Here is a 17850-nt window from a genome sequence, read left to right on the forward strand (position 1 = left end):
CTTGGGCTCCCTTTTCCAGTAAGTGTTTCTAAAACGTTGCTATCCAATGCCTGTCTTGTTTAAAGCAGCAGATGATGTGAAATCTTGATGTAGCCCTGTACAGATGAATTAGTATGTATATCACATAGTATTGCTCTAGGCATGGCTGGGTCTTCTAAATCAGTAGAACATAGGCACTTCAAAACATTTATTGACTACTGACAGTAAGTGACTTGTAGTAGGATAGGACGGACAGTAAGTTGTCAAGGCTGCTCAGGGCAGACAAAAGCCCTGGAGTCAACTCTGGATAAAAGAGTGTGATGCCCATCTGCCTTTAAGTATGTGAGGTCTAAAATTGGTATTTGAGCTGACACAGAAACGTGCAAAGTGGGATCTGCAGTATCTTGAGTTACAAAGTCATTGGGCTTATGGGAGCACCTCAGTCCTCAAGAGCACTAGATCTGGGGTTACTTACACTATTTTTAAATTTATTTTCTTTATGCTAAGACCTAAGTCACATCCTAAGCCCCATGAATGTAAGTACCTTTATCAGCTTGCTCTTGTTATTTCTACCACTCTGAGACAGGGACTTGGAGTCTTGCTTATGGTTGGTGACTGTGTGAAGCCTGAATGTATGAATTAGCTCAGATGCCAGACAGTCTTGCCACATGGTCAGGAATCAAGTATGGCTCCAACTGTTAGCAGGACAGGAAAGGATCAAAGAGTGAGGCAGTGGAAGAATTGTAAGGATGGCTTGCTTAGAAATAGGTTCAAGGTAACTGGATAAATGTCCTGGCAGATTCAGCCATTGCTAGCAATAGGACTGGACCTCAGAAGTTCAGCTTGAATTCCTCTTGGATTTGAGGCGTTAGGGTTGGTGCAGAAACCTGGTGGGTTTGTGTTCAGGCTCCTTTCTGCAAACTGAGAGACATGGGGCACGTGGAGGTGAAAAAGGTGAGAGCTCCATTTAACTGTCCTGATAACAACTGCTGAAGTGTCTGGTCATCAGATGTGGAGAGATCCATTGCTGGACCCTAGCAGCTCATCCTGGGTCATCCTGTCTGCAGAGAAGCATAGGGCCATGGAGGGGATATGGAGCAGCATTCACAGCCTTACCATGCTGTGAGCTGAGATGAAAGAAATGCAGCCTGCAGTTACATGGAGAGTCACAGAATGGGAAAAACTTGGGCTGGGAAAGAAGACTGGGCTGCTCAGTCAGGCTGGGTGATTCACCTGGACATGGACACGGCTGTTTTATGCCATTGGTAATTCAGTGGAATGCAATGGAAATCCTTCGTAAAAAACCATCAACAGCCATAGAGTTAAATTTCCTAGTTTATATGGTACATGGTCAAGAAATCACAGAGAACAGTTTTGGATTTACCTCCATACTCAGTTTTACCTATACAGGGACAAAACAACCCCAAAACAAATCAAAACCCTCAGTCATCTCTGTGTTACCTGGCTCCCTATGGTTGTCCGCTGACACCAGTGCTCTCCGTCCCAGCTGCCAGAGAGGATGCTGAGCACTCAGATTCGCAGGAGATGGTTCTCTCTGTTTGTTGGTTGAACAACCACCTTGCACTTTACATGCCACCTCCAAAATTGGATCTTGCTACTATGAAGCTAGTGCAGGAGTCAAGCAGATGGCACTGAAGAGGTGTTCCAGGAAACTACATTTCCATCAGCATGTGCAGTGTTTTTTCTGCAAGGGCCATTTTTATTACTCGGCTGCAGTTTGCAAGGCAGTTGCTGATTTGGGGCATGGATTAAATAGCAGGTGAAGCTTTGCATGTTGAAATGCACCTGGTTTATGCATGGCACAGATAAATGGGGTACCAAAAGCCAGTGGAGACTGAGGAGTACCTACATCTCTTTGGTGTTCTGGGATGAATTACCATGGGTGGCAGCAGCACTCACTTGCAGGGAGCTCTGCAGCAGGGAGCATGTTAGGAGCAATCTGTTTTGAAGGGGTCATTTTTAATACAAACACAGAATCAGCAGCAACCCTGCCAAAGCACAGTACAAGGTAGAGACCTTGCTGGTGCCTCTGACACAGTGGCTTGTTCTCATCCAGAAGCATACAGTCTGAGGTCATGAGCAGTCCCAGGGATTACAGGGAAGGGTTTAGAGAGCTCCCTGTTGCCCTGGGACATCTGTTCCTGTATCCCACACAGAGCTGGTTTCACCTATGGTGAGAGCTGATGCCCTGAAGCTGGTAGGCTTATCCTGGAGTTTGGGTTTGAACATCAAAACCAGTGTGGCTGTGGCCGCGATAAAGCCAAGGTGCCCTGGGACCATGCAGAAATAGTGGGCTGCAGGGCAAACTGGGTTGCATACAGCAAAAACATAAGGAAGTCAGGGTCTGCCTGGTGCTTGCAGATGCAAAAGCTACCTGCTGCAGTCCAGACCTGAGCAGGTTTGTGGTGGTCCAGTGCCACATGTCAGCCAGAAGGGGCCTGGAGAAAGGTGTCAGATGATGGGATATCCTGGCCCATCAGAGGAGTCTGTGTCCTTCTTGAGCCATGCTCAAGAGCCAAGTCCTTTAGAAGACTGAGCAGCACTGTTCCCTGCACAGCCCTGCTTGCCACTGGAAGGAGCAACCTGGTGCTGCTATCAGAGACATGGCCTGTGTGAAAGGGTGCCTTGTGGGTCTCTGAAAGAGCGATGTAATTTTAGTTATGAATACTGCAGTGTTGAATAGGCAGTGGTGTGAAACAGAAGCACAGTGGGGGTGTTAAAGGGTGGTAATAACATGGCTGTCATGAACTAATGTTACTGGGAACAGACTGTACTGCCTTCTTTTAGCTGCAAAAATGTGCACTGACAGGGAGGCTGAGGGCAAATGGCTGTGCAGGAGGGGAAGGAGCACCCTTGGGGACCAGACGCTGCCCTCCCTGCCCTGAGGGGCTGCAGATGATGGGCTGCTCCCCTTGGCAGACCTGCCATGTTGGACCTATGTGGGCTGGAGCAAAGAGCAAAGCTTGCAGAGGGCCTGGGAAGCTTCCAAGCAGTCCAGGAGTAACCAGCAGCATCCTTTTGCTTCTCCATCCCACTGGTCCTCTTTTGAATCCTGCTGCTTTCAGTGTGGGACCAGCTCCAGGAGTATTTTCCTAAGGCACTATTCCTTCTCTTTTCTTATACAGTGCTCTTTGTCAGGAGCATCTCTCCTTATTCCTTTGGTGCCTCAGGTTTCTTTAAACTCACTTTTAGCATGTTTGCTGTCTGTTCTTGATCTCAATCTCTGTCTGCTCCATGTTGTTATGCTCAGTCCACTCATCTTCCAGCCTGGACCTTCTCTTGTTGAGTTTTGACCTCCTTTTAGGAGAGCGATGCTGGTTCCTGTGTCCTGGGAGAGACCTGCTGAATGCAGAAACATCTTGAAATCTGGTGTGCCACAAGGTTTCCTGTGACTGTAAAGTGCAGCTCTTCAAAACCCGCATCTTCAAACACTTCTGGACAAAATCTGTGCACAATTCTTTGTGTGAGTGTGAAGCAGATCCACAACAGTTCTTTGGTGGTAAATGGTGGCAATGCCATAGAGAGGGGGAGGCGTTTTCTAACCAGTGATTTTCCCTGGATGGGAATTAGAAGGGGTGCAAACCACGTCTAGAGGATCTGTATACAGAAACTTCTTGAAGGATTTGGGTTTTCTGGTGCTGTTTTAGGACTTCTTACGCTGATGGTTTTATACATGGAAGAAGGAAACCTCTCAGTTCTTCCTGAGCTGGAGGAGGGCTGGTGTCTTCAGGCTCCTTTGAACTGCAGGAGGGATAGGGAATGGCATAAATGCAAGCATTGGTGTAGTGGATGTGTGTCCCTTTTATATATAAGGGAATATAAGATTATAGTCTTGCTCACCTGTATGCTATAGTGCATGTTATTTCTGGAGATGAATAGTATGCTAATTTAACAATTTAGCTTGTTAATCTAATAATCCTGCCTTCTTTACTTAACGTCAGACCTGTTGTGGAGCTGCATTAATGGAATTGCAGCTCTTCCAGCGGCAGGGCCCCGATCAGAGCTTGGATTGATACAGAGGATTAGAAATACTTCAGTCCAAAGGTCAGCTTTGTTCAGTCAACACAGAACATTAGCTTGTCCCTGTGCAATTAGAGACGTCTGTGCTGGGAGAGGATTTATGCCTTTCTGAGGGGAAGCTCTGGTTGTTAATCCAAACTGAAGTATTAATAAAAACGCCCAGCTGAGGAGATCTGGGGGAAAAAAAAAATCCACATTATTTTTGTTTCTCTTAGAGGTTTTTTTTTATGTTTTCCAGGATTTTACAATTTAAAATGCCAGAAAAGATGACAAATGTAAGGGAGGATCAGCTATGAATGAAGTTTGTGCTTGGCCTCTCAGTGAAAGTCTTTTGTTCTCCATAAGCAGCCCAAGGGGTGGCAGCAGGTTGGCCAGAGATAAAGAGCACTGCCTTGAGCAAGCAAACAGCTTTCTGCAGGAAAGCTCGGAAGGACAGAGGAGCAACTCTGGAAGCATCAGCTGGACAGCAAATGAGATGATGAGCATTGGATACACCTTTTTATCTGTTTCATAGATTTTTCCATTTCTTATGTTAAAGCATTGGCATTTCAGGCATGTTGTGTGTATGAGAGGATGTTGTTTGCAGAGTGTGTTGAAGCCTATGAGGACAGAGGGTGTTTTAGGTAGCTCTGTAAGCACGTGGAGTTTGCTCCGAGTAGAAGGGAACTGCATCAAGTCAGTCATGCCCTTTAGTGTCTTGGAGGAGTGGGGTTGCTCTGAAACTCTCACAAAGCTTTTTGTGAACCCAAGAAAAGATGGAGAGGTGGAGATGTGTGCTGTAGAGGGAAACACACTGCTGTCATGGTCACACCATTTCTCTCAAAGGGGTAACACAGGCTGCCACTGCAAAGGGCAGGGGTTTTACTGCAATGTTTGGCTGAAAGGCAGTGAGATGGGGCCGAGTCCCTGTCCAGAGTGAGGACATGGCCCCTAGTCTGCAGGATTGTCACAAGTCCCCTGCTAGTGGCTGGGGTTAAGCATAGGCAGGAACAATAAGGTTTGGCTCATGATCGCTCTGTTTTAATCAAACAGATATTTTACTTTCTGTTAAAATAAACATTTTTCCCATCCTGTTATATGACTCACTTTTTCTTACACTGACCTGATATTTAGAGTATCTGATGTTTTAATTGCCTTCTCAGAGACATGGGTTCATTTCAGATGCTTGAAAAGGTGTGTAAACCACAAGTGCAAAGCTGGAGTACGTCATTTATAAAACAGCTTCTTTTGGAGATGTCTGAGTTTTCACACTAGGATAAGCCATTTTTTTCCCCCATCAATAAGTATTTTAGTCCCTTAAACTAGTGGGGGGGGGATGTTTGCACCCTGAAGATTGTTTTCGGTGGAAATGAAATACAGAAATGTGCCTATATTCAGTAGAAGCGAAGAACAAATCACACCAGGTGCTATAAAATGGTCTAATTTACTGCAGGGTAGCAGTTTAGATGCATAGCCTCTGTTGGAAGGCAAAGTTCCTTCTCCCAGGAGAAATGGAATGCAGTTTTCAGTGCATTAGTGATAAAGTGCCTTCATGCTAAAAATCTTGGACTGAGTCCCTGACTTGCCTTGAACAACAGAAAAACAAGGAATTGACAGGACCTGGACCGGGGATCTGCATGAAGTTCTGGCCTATGCCAGGGGAGCTCTGCTGCAGAAGGTCTTGGATGCCGAAGCAGTTTGGAAGAGATGAGACTCATGAGTGAATACCTTGATGGTGCATCTGCGGAAGTATGGCTTGGCAAAGAGTTTGTCATAGTGAGCACTTATAAAAAATGATACATTAACATAGAAAAACGATCTGGTGACTTCTCACCTGGCAAAATCTCCAGTGTTCCATGCCATTCCTATTGTAGGAAGATGATGGGTGTTGATGGTGTTGAGGATGTGCTGTCTGATGTCACAGTTTAGAAGCAGGAGCTGGCCAGTAGAAAGGGCAGTTGTTGGGTTGCTGGCAGGCTCCTGTCCTGCCCAAGTGGTAATATTCAGACTTTTATGAGACAGTTTGTTATTTGTCTCCATGTACAGAGGTTTCTGTATGAAACGGGCTGTTCCTTGGGTTATATTTCTCAGCGATGAAATCTCTCAGCATTGTGGTCTGGTCCCAGCAAGGCTGTTGGTCTTGAAATTTCTGCAGTGCCTTGCAAGAGCACTCCACTTCTTTTAACACTTACATGTTACATGACTAAGGGCATTGCAAAATGTCTGGATCACAAATGTTTTGCTTTAAAGTATCAGACATGCAAGAGGATTACTCCTCTAAATGCCTGCTATGGGCATTATGTATGTATGTGGGCCTGGAGGCTGGGTGCCCTGGCTGGGTGGTTCAGGAGACGATGCTCTACCCAGCTGAAGGAAGCGGGAGCTCTGCCTTTCTCAAAATAGTGACAATTCTGGTTATGTGCCACTGTTTGCAGCAGGTGGTGGGTCATGTATTGTGTTGAAATAGGAGGAGACAGCAGAGGTTAATATGGTGGGATACATTTCTGTGTACAGAAATTACAGTGTTTGCTGAAAGGTGAAATCCGTGCTTGTACAAGCAAACTTTTTAAAAGCAACAGTCAATCACCTTTCTTTCTTTGAAATGTGGACTTGAATTTTGGGCCAGGTTTTGTGTACAAAAGCTGATATTGAGACCACAGTTTATTTATTTAGTAAATAGAATGCCTGAATATATCAGCTGATATTTAAAAGTGTTTAGCTATTTTCCCATTATGTGCCAGTCCATTACACTTTATGGAGCATGAGGACCACAACTTTTGAAGAAAAAGAATTGTGGTGTCTGCTTCATTTGCAGAAATTAGTCTTAATACTTAAAATTATCAGGTTAGTGATAGCTGATGTAACAGTTTGAGAGTAATTAGGAGCATGAATTTATGCTCAGATGGATGCTTAATTAAAAACTGTGGCAGCTTTGAAGTTCACGCTTGCATAATCTTGATGCTGAAATGTGGGTTTATACCCAAGTGAACCTTGGCAGCAAATCTGGAGAGGGGGAAAAAATGATTTAGTAGCCCTGTTTTCCTCCTGTTTGTTTTACACCATTGCAGCCATCATGGTGTCTGTAACAGTGATGAATTTATGAAGATGAAGCAGATCAAGCAGTTCAGCCAGAACCTGCTTTAGGGAAAGGAGCAGGGAGATATTGGAAGATGCTTGTGTATTTGAGACCTCCAGGAGCTGTACTCCAGGTGATGCTGGCAGTGGTCCTTCAAACCTTGCAGTGCTTACTCTGAACAGCCAACATGGGGTGGTGAAAGTGCCGCACTGTGTTGAGCGGAGAGAGAGAGGTGGGTAAAACATGCTTATGTCCAAAGCAAGGGTGAAGCCATGCGGGAGTTTGAGCCCTGAGGCAGGATGGGGCTGGTGATGGGATGGTGGCATTTTGTGGCAGGTTGGGCTTTGGGAGGATGCCAGTCCTCTTGCATATCTCGCTCTCATATAAAAGCAGCTGGAAGCAGCTCATCCACCACCACAAGCGGAAGAATTCAACAATGCCAGGAGACAAGGCAAGAAGACAAAATGTTACAGATTGCTAAAGAGCAGATCAGCTCATTTTCTGCAGGCAGACAGGGGGCAAGACAGGAGGCGAGGAGGGTGCAGGGAGCAAGGATGGCTGCGGTGATTGCTGCTCCCCTCCGTCTTCTTTCTCTCTTGTCACTGAAAATGGTGGTGGCTGTGTGGTCTGAAGGCTCAGAAGTGACTGCCTGACCCTGGAAGGGTCCCATCCTCCTGAAGGCTGTGCCTAGGGGCAGCTGCATCCTCTCCAGCATCTCCAGGGTAAGCTCCCAAGCTCCAGACTCCAGTGAAGGCACCTGCAGTTTTGACCCACATCTATGCTGTGGGAACAGAGGCAACCCAGGTGCAGGAGTTGGGCTCAGTCATTGTGTGGTTTTCTAATGGAGGCTTCTGCTGACAGTTTAAAGGGAAAAGCCAACAAGTTTTGATGGGTGGAGGACATACAGGAGATAAAAGCATTGCAACAGGGGCTTTATGGTACTTTTGTTGGTCTTGATACCCCAGTCCACATTTGTAGCTTCCTTCACAGCAGTGCCATATTCACACTGGACAGTGTAGCACTTGCCACTCATTAATTAGCAATTTCAGCTTGCCTTGGTTGGCTTGGGCAGAAATGGCTCCACTGCCTAGTCCAGCTGGATACTTTGAGAGACAGCAGGGACACAGATGCTTCTGGTCTTGCTTCCAGCCTTTGGGCACAGGCACTTGCTTCTGCGTGGCCAGCATGCAGGAGGTGGTTGGAGGCTGATGCTGTTGAAAGGGTTTATTGCTGCATTGCATCTGTCACTTTCGGTTCTCAGTATTTCTCCTGCAAAACCAGGAATGTCTACGGTAGGGTGAAAATCAACTAGCTTTTCTCAACTATGTATGGTGGTTTCACTGCAGATATTGATTTTGAGCACAAAGTTACACTGAATTAAAAAGGACAGCTAACTGGTGAGGAGATGCCTGGTTTCTCTGGACAGAGGTGGAAATCTGCCAGGATTAAGCTCAACAATGCATTGCTGTGAAAATCTGTACAAAAAGCGGATCTTTGTTAAAAGATCCTAGGCTAAATATTTATTGGTTAAACTTCATCAGATTTTTGCATGACTAAGTGTCCCTCACGGCTTACATTAACATGTCTATCAAAGCAGTTTGTTTTGTTTTGATAAATGCTTACACAATATGAAGGTCTTACTTTCGCCTGTAGATATCTGGGAGGTGTATGAGGTGGTGGCACATCACTAGGAGAAGGATGTTGTGGGCATGTAGGGCTTCTTTTATCCTTGGCTGGTCCCAGAGGTAGGCAACAGCACTCCACAGCAAGGCTAAGGCATATCCTTGAAATACAAAATGCAGTGGTGAATATCAGATGAAGGCGGGTATAACTAGCCAAATACATGGCTTGAAATGCCCCAGCTTGCTTCCCCATTTTCCTCCTCCATTCCATGGAAGATGCTGTGTGCTGTGGTTGTGTCTGAGCATATCCCCTGCTGATGTGCTCTTGGCTTTAACTAAAGAGCTGGGACATGTGGGTGCTTCCTGACCAAGCAAACAAGGATGAATTTAGGAAGGGGAGGATTTGTTTTTGCAGATCATGCAGTGTAGATAGCTGGTGCCTAGAGGTGCACCCCTCGTTCCTGGTGGCCTCATCCTGGCGATGCTTCAGCCGCAGCCGAGTGCTGCAGGGCTGCACTTTGTTTTTGTTATTTTTTATGTAGCACTTTTTAAAGTAAAGCTCTTTTTCTGCTGTTGGAATGTGTGATTGCTCTGGACATATAAATTGTGTGAATAAATGAGCATGGAGCCCTGGTGGGTGAATTGGCTTCCCGATAAAGCCATAAATTTGGAGGATGCTGCTTTACCCTGCAACCACAGTGTGGGGTTGCTCCTCAGTGCCATGCCTGAAAACACAAGGGGCCAGGGAGAGGTCCCTGTATCAGGTAGTTTGGGGTTCTTGCTGGAGGTGAGATAATGTGAAAGACCATCTGCAGCCTGCGGGAGGAAACCCAGGCACAAACCCCAGCTCATCAACAAGCACAATGGTGGAAAGGGTGGAGGAGCCTTCAATTTAGGGAAAAGCTCATATTTTTCCCACTTTCTGCTATGCTGCAGTTTGACCCTGGTCAGCCTCTGCTCCTCATTGTGTCCTTGGTGCATTAATTACCAATGCTGCAGGGCAGGAGCTGCCATTCCTCTGTGTCCTCCATGCCCTGTCTCATGTGATAAGGCCTTGGGGGGCTCCTGTAGTAAGAAGTGACTGGGAAATAGGGATGCTTCCTTTTGCCTCCCACTTCTCCTGCTGGAATCAGTGTTCACTGGTTTTCCAAGAGAAATCAGCTTCTTTTCCTCTGACTCTGTCCTTTTTGTAAGCAGAGCACGTGCCCTGCACAAATGGAGGAAGGGGGGGAGTGATTTAATATGAGCAATTTTTATATGATGTTGGGTGATCTGTTTCTTTGGAGAGGAGGAAAGACTGGGAATTGGCTTGCTTGGTAGCAATTTTGTTGGTTTTAACACCCCATCAACAATTTGGGCTCTTTCGTAGTTTTTCCCATCACTTCCAGGCATTTTTCCATTAGGATTGATAATAGTTGATCAACTATGCAACAAGCAGTTCATTGCAGTGACTTGCTCACTTTTTGGGTGCTGAAAACCGAGGGGGCTGTATGTGCTTCTCTTTCCATGCTGGCTCTTGAGCGTCTCCTCTAGATGCATGCTCCCTGCTTATGCCAGCACTGAAGATGGAGTCACTTCCACAGCCAAGAAGTAAATCTGGTTTTAAAAACCTCTCTAGCTTGCTAACCAAGGCTTTTGCACAATAACTAAATTTGTGGATAGAAGAGTGTATAATGGTGCCCTGAAGGCTAGGATCCCTGTGGGTCCAAGGTCTGCGAGAGCTGGAGCTCACACATAAGCAGCCTGGAGCCAGTGCCATGTGGGTACCCCAGACAGCACATTTCCGTCATCGCAGCTCCAGCAGACCACTTTCAGCCTAGTTGTGTTCTGTGCTCAGGAGAACCCCAGAGCTGTTTTTGTTTGTTTGTGGTTTTGCTTTTTTGGAGGTTTTTTGGTTTTATTGCTTTGCATGGCTGCGCTTTAAAGGATATTTCCAGCCCTTGTTTGCCAGGAAAATACAGCATTGAAGGCCCTTTACTAATTAATTGTAATGGCAGGAGGGAATTGCTTTCCCATCATGGCTGCTGTGAAGATGCTCTTGAAAAAGAAAAAAAAACCCCAAACTGCAGATGCTGCCAGGACCAGGAGATTGTTTAAAGATACTGTTCACTGTGAGTAAAACATTGACAACAAGCAAAACCAAACTTTTCCTTTTTCTTTTGCAGGGTCGTCATGTTAAAACAGGCCAGCTTGCTGCTATTAAGGTTATGGACGTCACCGGGGTAATGTATCCTCTTGCATCCTTAAATTATAGAAAAGAGGGGAAAGGGGATGGGGTTGTGATAATGTGAGTGTTGGTGGAAGGCTTCTGTTCCTGGGATGCAAATCCCCTGTGCCTTAGTGTGAAATGTGCCATTAAGAGGTTTTGGTTTTAATAAATGTGTGAGAGAAAAATAAATCTGGAAGAGCTTGGGAGATTAAGTAATTTTATGCTGAAACAAAGCAGCATCGAGTTCCAGCAGTGGCTCTTTTGAATGTGTTAATAAAATCTGACGAAAATCGTAGGAACAGGATCATGTATTCATAACACATTTCAGTTTCTTCAGATCCATATTTTTCACTGAGAAGCTTTTGTTCACCAAAATTACGTGCAGGTATTGTTATGAATAACTTTACCAGTCAAGTTAAATTACCCCTGTGCATCCTACTGATAAAGAGGAAAAAACACACTACTCTGGCCTCAGAAGTGTGGCTCTTTTAAAACTTGTATCAGAATAAGGCAACCAAGATTTTACAAGTTACTAAGGTGGTGTAACAAGATTTAGAGGAAAGAATAGTTTCACCATTTCCCAGTGGCCACAAAACAAAACCAAAAAAAGAGTGGAATTGCTATAATCCCTAAAAACCTAAACAGATGCATGTAAGAGGGTGACATGAAGGTGCTTTTTCATGCATAATTATAAGTGCAGTATTATACATCCCAAAGTTCCTGCCTACATAAATAATGCCATTAAAATCTGGGAGTAAGAATGTGTTTTGTTATGTGGGGTTTTTCTTTCTTTGTTCTTTTGTGGTTTTGTTTTTTTTTTTAGTGGAATAAGACAAAATTCAGGGCTCAATCACATCTACCCACTTTATTTTTCACAATTAGTGATTTTTCTTAATTGGCTTTCAGGATGTACAGCATATGCAGAATTGACTTGCTGTGAAAGGCAGTCACCTGTCCTCAGGAGTGTGTTTTGAAATACTCTAGATGTTGTGTTTGGTGTTAATATCTATAGGACCTTGAGGTTCTTTTTCGTGCTAATAGGTGACAAGATGTGTTGAAATAAATCTGTAAATGTGAATGAGATCTGTTTCTGTTTACTTGCAATAGTTGCAAGTGCCATTTATCTAGTTCTCATGGGAAGCAGGCTCTAACTGAATGGGCAGACAATGTGGCTTGGAATCCCGCAGAGAATAGAATTAGTGTGGTTATCACAGCCATAGCCATCTGCAGTTTCATGGAGGAAGTTTTTGGAATGTAAAGCCCCCATGTCTTAAGTGAGCTCCCAAGCCAGTGTCTCATTCCAACTACGTGCCTTGCACTAAGCCCCCAAAGGCTTCTGACAATCATGCTTTGTTTAACTCATCTGTGCTCTTGCTAATTATCTGTTAGGGAAGATTGCAGCATAGAGGCCCTCAAATTACACCACATGATTGTTTAGGGCAGGCACTATCTCTGAATTAAGAATTTGGATTCATTTTCCAGGGGCTGCTCCTGCTGTATGCCGCATGACCTACTTCCAGCAACAGATGTAACAGAATTCATTGGTGAAGGCAAAGTGTGGCAGCAAAACCTCGTCTGTGGGTTTTGTCAGTTTTGGGGTTGGAGTAGTACAGCAGTTCACTATGATAATTCCTTTTTCTTCCCTCCTTCACTGGATTTACTGGTGGTGATTGCTGGCAGTAGGCCCGCTTGGAGCAGGAGGTTGAGATGGAGACCCTTAAGCCTGGCTGTACAGATGTGTCCTTGGGTGCCATCCACAGCTCTGATGCTTTGGAGGTCACATTTCCTCATTGTGAATACTTCAGCCTGAAGCAGGATTCAAGATAAAGCCTTAGATCAAGTGTCCCTTAAGTGCCTTATCTCCATTTTTCCTAGAGAGCCAGGAATGAGGTGGGGGATGACTGAAGAGCTGGCCAGTGGTACTCGGGGAGCTGGTGAGGTTTTGTGCTGACCACCCCTCCTTGCTCCCAGCGTTGTTGAGCATCCACCTGTTTTTTTTTTGTTGCAGAGGGCATGGGGCCTGATAAATTGTTCTTTTCCCTGGTTTCCTGGGCAAATGAAAGCAAGCAAAGTTGTGTTGACTGCTTGAAGGAAAGAGGTGCTAAAGGTCTTTTAGAATAATTCCCGGGTTTTCCTTGTAATGTTTGGGCCTGTTCCTTATCCTCTTTGGTGCTTACACTCTCCATGTTTTTGCCAAAGATGAAATTGGAGTTTGTTTAAACAAGCTCCACCTAGCTACTACTTCTGTGTGTTCCTTCTGTCGTCATCTTCACTGTTCTTTCCTGAATTCTCTCTGGAAGACTGTAGTCATCAAACCACTTTCTGTGGTAGTTTGGGAAGAAAGCCGTGTGTCTGTCTGTATTGCATGACACCCTGTCAGGAAGCACCGCTGTTTGCCAGGGTGTCTTGTCCTTTGTAAAACTAAAGTCTGGGTGAAGCAGGTGAGGGACACAAAGGTAATAAAGAAGTAACAGTCCTTCTGGTCCTTTTATGATAAAGCTTATCGACATCAAGGTGCTAACTGCTGCTCCACAGCTTGCAAAATTAAAGTGGGCTGGAATTCAGTCAGCTTAAAATAAAACCAGGGCATGTTTGATGGTCATGAAAGCAAAGAGCTAGGACATCAAAACAGGTATCAGTGCAGTTCCCCTGCCTTGACTGCTTCAACTCTTGCCGCGTTGAAGACAGGACAGAGAGAGGCTGTGGCAAACCACAAGAATAATGCTTGTCACCAGGGCCAAGTTAGTCTGGTGAAGAGTTTGTGCACAGGCAGCATCAGCCTCCTACCCGCATGGTGCCACCAACAGCACCTGGTGTCCTCAAACGTCTTGTGCTGCTTCCAGAGTGGGCAGGAGCAGGGTATTGGATGGCCAAGATACAAAGTGCAGAGCACTTCTGCCGTGCAGTGGTTTCAGGAAAGCCATCTTCTTGGGCCTCTGGTGGATTCAGGACTGTGTGTATCTGATGCATTATTTGGGTAACACAAGTATGGTTGAGCTTACGAGCAACACAAGGCTGATGTAAGTTGTGGTATGAATTGTAAAGGAATTAGTTTAAAAAGATGGAGGAATGTCTAACCTGCTGAAAACATGCAAGTCTGGCATTGGTGCACCTCTGAATGGAGAACATGTCTCCATGTGAGAGCTCAGTTCCTGGCCAAACCTCGCTTTGCGTGGCCAGCTCCTCCTGGCATATACTTACAATTGCAGACATTCAGCTGCTCAGGAGCTTCCCAGGGCACTCTGCTCTGGCCTGTGCTGCAGTGTTTGAAGCAGCACACAGGGATGGTGGGTCATTAACCCATGTGTGAGGACTGCTGCACCCTTAAGCTCTGCCAGCACCTTTGGGATCCTGCTCTGGAGGAAACGCAGGACCTGAGCCATTTGGAAACTACCTGATTTCCATGCTGCCTGAAGATCTGTCCAGTTCAGTGCTCAGAAATGAAGCAGATGCTTCAAAGCCTGTGTTTTCTCCTTATCTTTTTACTCAAGGAGCAGCCCATAAGTCTCCAGTCTGAGGGTTTGGCTGCAAAAAGTGGCTGTAAAAAGCAGTTCAAGAAAATTTGGGAGAGTTCGGTTGGAAATGGGGGGCTTGGAATTTCACCAACGTACACAGAGAACTGGGAGCCTGTGAAGTGCAGTCTTTTAGAGCCTCTGGTTTTTCTTTTTGCCTCATCCCAGGATGAAGAGGAAGAGATCAAACAAGAAATTAACATGCTGAAGAAGTATTCTCACCACCGAAATATTGCTACTTATTATGGTGCTTTTATTAAGAAGAACCCACCAGGAATGGATGATCAGCTCTGGGTAAGTTGCTTTCTTTTCTTTAAAACAACTGTTTTTTTGATACAAATTATTTACTCCATGTTGTCCTCTTACCACCACCCATATTGCACAAAAATATCTTATTTTGCATGTCTTTGTCAGAGCCATGGCTTTGAAAAGGCTCTTCCTGCACTGCAAAATGCCATGAAATCTTTGCAAACTGATGATAAAACCATTTCTATTCTGAATCGTCACTGACATCTTTGTTACAATTTTCAACTGAAAATTATTCCATCCCATGAAAATAAATGCATCCAAAAAAAAAACCCCAAAGCAGTTGGAGGGAGCCAGGAGCATTGCTGGAAGGGTGGAGGCTGGAAGGAGGATACTGGGCAAGTGTGATTTGTGCTAGCTCTCAGCACTGCTTCTCATGCTTAATCTTGCATGGAGCCAGTGCATACGAATAAAGAGGAGAGGGACGGCAAAGGTTGAGCAGGAAGGTCTGTGGCTGTTCAGCTAATTCAGTGAGGATGCCTCATGTTGCTGAAGGGCTGCAAGCTGCTGTGCCTGTCCGTAAATCCTTGGGTGCTTCCTCCACTTCTCCCCTTGTCAGTGGCTTGCTGGTTGTTGTTGGAGCATTGGAGCTCACCTCCTTGTGGGCAGCTGCCTGGTGCTCACCTTGGCTGGGCAGGGTGGCAGGCACCACAGGTTAGGGCTCTGGACACTGCCATAAGGGCATGGAGAATTACTTAAAGTTACTTTGCTGATCTGAGTGTGTGGAGCAACAGCCTGCAGCCCCCATAGGTGTCTGACCAGCAGTCTGAGACCCTACTTCCATTAGTACAGCATTGAAGAGAAAGCTGCGTTTGAGTTATCTTGAATATAATAACCTGGATGTTGTCCTGTAGTCTAAATGGAGTTTATTTCCTCACAGTCTTTTAAATCCAGTCAGTTCTGACCTAACTGCAGGTGGTTTCCAAAGTTTTATGTACCTGAACAAGATTGCTAGAGTCTAATTTTTCAGGGGTAGCAAATATCCATGGTTCATCCACAAGACCATGGAGACGCTGAAGAGCAGCAGCATGCTCCTCCTGGGAGTTTCTGTGCAATCTAGGCTTTATTCTAGCTAAAGGTTCAGTGGCTTCAGCAGTTTTCCCCTGCATCCGCATGCCAGAGCATCAGGGACAGTGGCAGCTGGGGGGTTTTGGTGAACACTCCTTCTGGGACAGAAATGGAGCTGATGGGCTTCTGCATCATTTTGCTACCAGGACTTTCTGCTACACTGAATTATTGGAAGACTTGGGGTCTTGGACTCCAGGGACTTTTCTTACTTGGGTGTTGGGGTTATTTTTGGTGGGAACTCTTAAAAAACATGTTCTTTTCAGCTTGGCCGGGATTCAGTGAGGAGAAAGCTGTCAAGCTGAGAAATGCCTTTTCATCCTGTGAAATTCCATTTGGCTTTAGCGGGTTATAATCTCTTTTAAAAAAAGAGTAAAATAGAAAACCAACCCACAACATTTCCCCTGGTGCTGCTGAAGTGCCTGGGGGAAGAAAGACCCCACCAACTGTGTGCCAGAGTCCTCAATAGCAACAGAAGCCCTCCTTCAAGCTGGGCTTTGCTCAGTGCCTTTTATGCTGCTTGGGTTTAGGGTTAGCATGGTCTGAAGAGGATTTGTTGTGTTTGTTTTTTCTTCAGCTCTGGTGCAAAAAACTCTTGACATGTAAAAGTGATAATAAAATAATGGCTTTTTTTTAAATGATTGTCCCATCCAGAGCACCCCAGACCTCCAAAAAGAAAAGCTCTGTAGAAAACTTCCGATTAAGAGAGGTACTTTCATCAATCCCCATCATCATGAAAGATCAGAAGATGCTGTATGTGCTGTAACACCTTCAGATGCCCAAAGTCAGGAGGAGAACCTTGGTCTTCCCTGGTGGGTCACCCAGCCATGCAAGGGGAGAAGGTGTTCACCCAGCTGTGCTGCTTCTCTTACCCCTGGAAAAGGTGGACTATATTATCTGGATTCCCTTTCAGACAGCTAACTCTGCTCTCAATTTTGGGGCCTCTCTCATGGGCTTGTGATACAAGTTCTTGCAAAAACTGCTTTTCTTGCACTGAAGAGTGCTGGGGGGTGAGGTTTTTGTAAGTCCATGCCCAGTGCTGAGGCTGTTTGAGGTATTCACAGGAAAGCTCCCTGGCTGTGGAGGAGACCTGTGCTGGTGGCGTTGTGTTAAATAGCTGTTGTTGCGGGATCTGATTGAATTAGGACTTGCATGAACTCTATCAGTCTTGTTGCACAGATAAAGGCTTGTTTATTTTTCATTGTCCCTTTGTTGGAATAAAGCGGTTTCTGATAATGCCCAAGTAATTCTTTTTATCGACATTCAGGAGGCTGATACGGAAATAAAAAACAGGGAGCTCTTTCAGTGGAGATTAAGATCTCTCGGAAAAGCAGCAAGCTTCTGATATGAAGTATTGTCATCGCTTCTGCTGCTGTGATGAGCAGGTGTTTTGGTGCTGCTGCTCCATTTGGCAGCAGCCACTTGCCTGAAAGACGAGTCTACGGAACAACCGACTGTTCCTCAAATCAAAGAGGTGCACGGAGGATACCTTAGCAGATGACAATGGCGATGTACATCACAAATCCGATATGTTGAGAAAAAAAAAGGAAGTAAAAGTCACAGTGGCAACCTTTTTGAAAAAAATAAGAGGCAGGCTTATTCCTGTGTTGGATAAAGTGTTACTTTCTGGGGGGACTGGACCTTTAGGGGAGATTGTGCCTATCTCTGACTGGGGCAGAGGGGTCCTGTCCAGGGGGATCTGTGGTGCAAGGGGCGAAGAGAGGGAAGGCTGCAGAAGTTGGGGAAGTGACCCAGGGAATGGTGAGGACCCAGTTAATCAGTTAACTGCTGCTTCTTGGAGTTAAACTCATTAAATTCCCCATGCTCATCTCAGATTTAAAGTATGGGTTACTAGGCTGCATGTAACCCAGGGGGGTTGTGTTGAGATATTTGGAGGGGGCGGGGGGAGGTTGATAGTAGGAGATGGGGCATTCATTTGTGTGAACTTGCTGGGGTAGGTGACCCCTTCCCAAAGGACCTTCTCAGCACATCACCCGCCCTCACAAGCTGCTGGAAGCTGCAGGCTCTCTACATCATTCCCATAATTTTAACACAGTGTAT

General features: G+C 45.5%; 1 protein-coding gene across 8 annotated transcripts in view; it reads left to right on the forward strand.

The window, feature by feature from the left end:
* TNIK (TRAF2 and NCK interacting kinase) overlaps window positions 1–17850 on the forward strand; it is a 161823-nt gene that overhangs the window by 72830 nt on the left and 71143 nt on the right. For all 8 annotated transcript variants that reach the window (XM_057411550.1, XM_057411556.1, XM_057411551.1 and 5 more), the window contains exons 3-4: window positions 10863–10919; window positions 14587–14712. In XM_057411550.1, coding sequence (XP_057267533.1) covers window positions 10863–10919; window positions 14587–14712 — 183 coding nt within the window. The remainder of the gene's footprint in view (window positions 1–10862; window positions 10920–14586; window positions 14713–17850) is intronic.

The sequence above is a fragment of the Pezoporus wallicus genome, unplaced genomic scaffold (assembly GCF_028554395.1).
Source record: "Pezoporus wallicus isolate ANWC-B61680 ecotype Strahan unplaced genomic scaffold, APGP_CSIRO_Pwel_v1 contig_6899, whole genome shotgun sequence".
NCBI classification, from domain to species: domain Eukaryota; kingdom Metazoa; phylum Chordata; class Aves; order Psittaciformes; family Psittacidae; genus Pezoporus; species Pezoporus wallicus.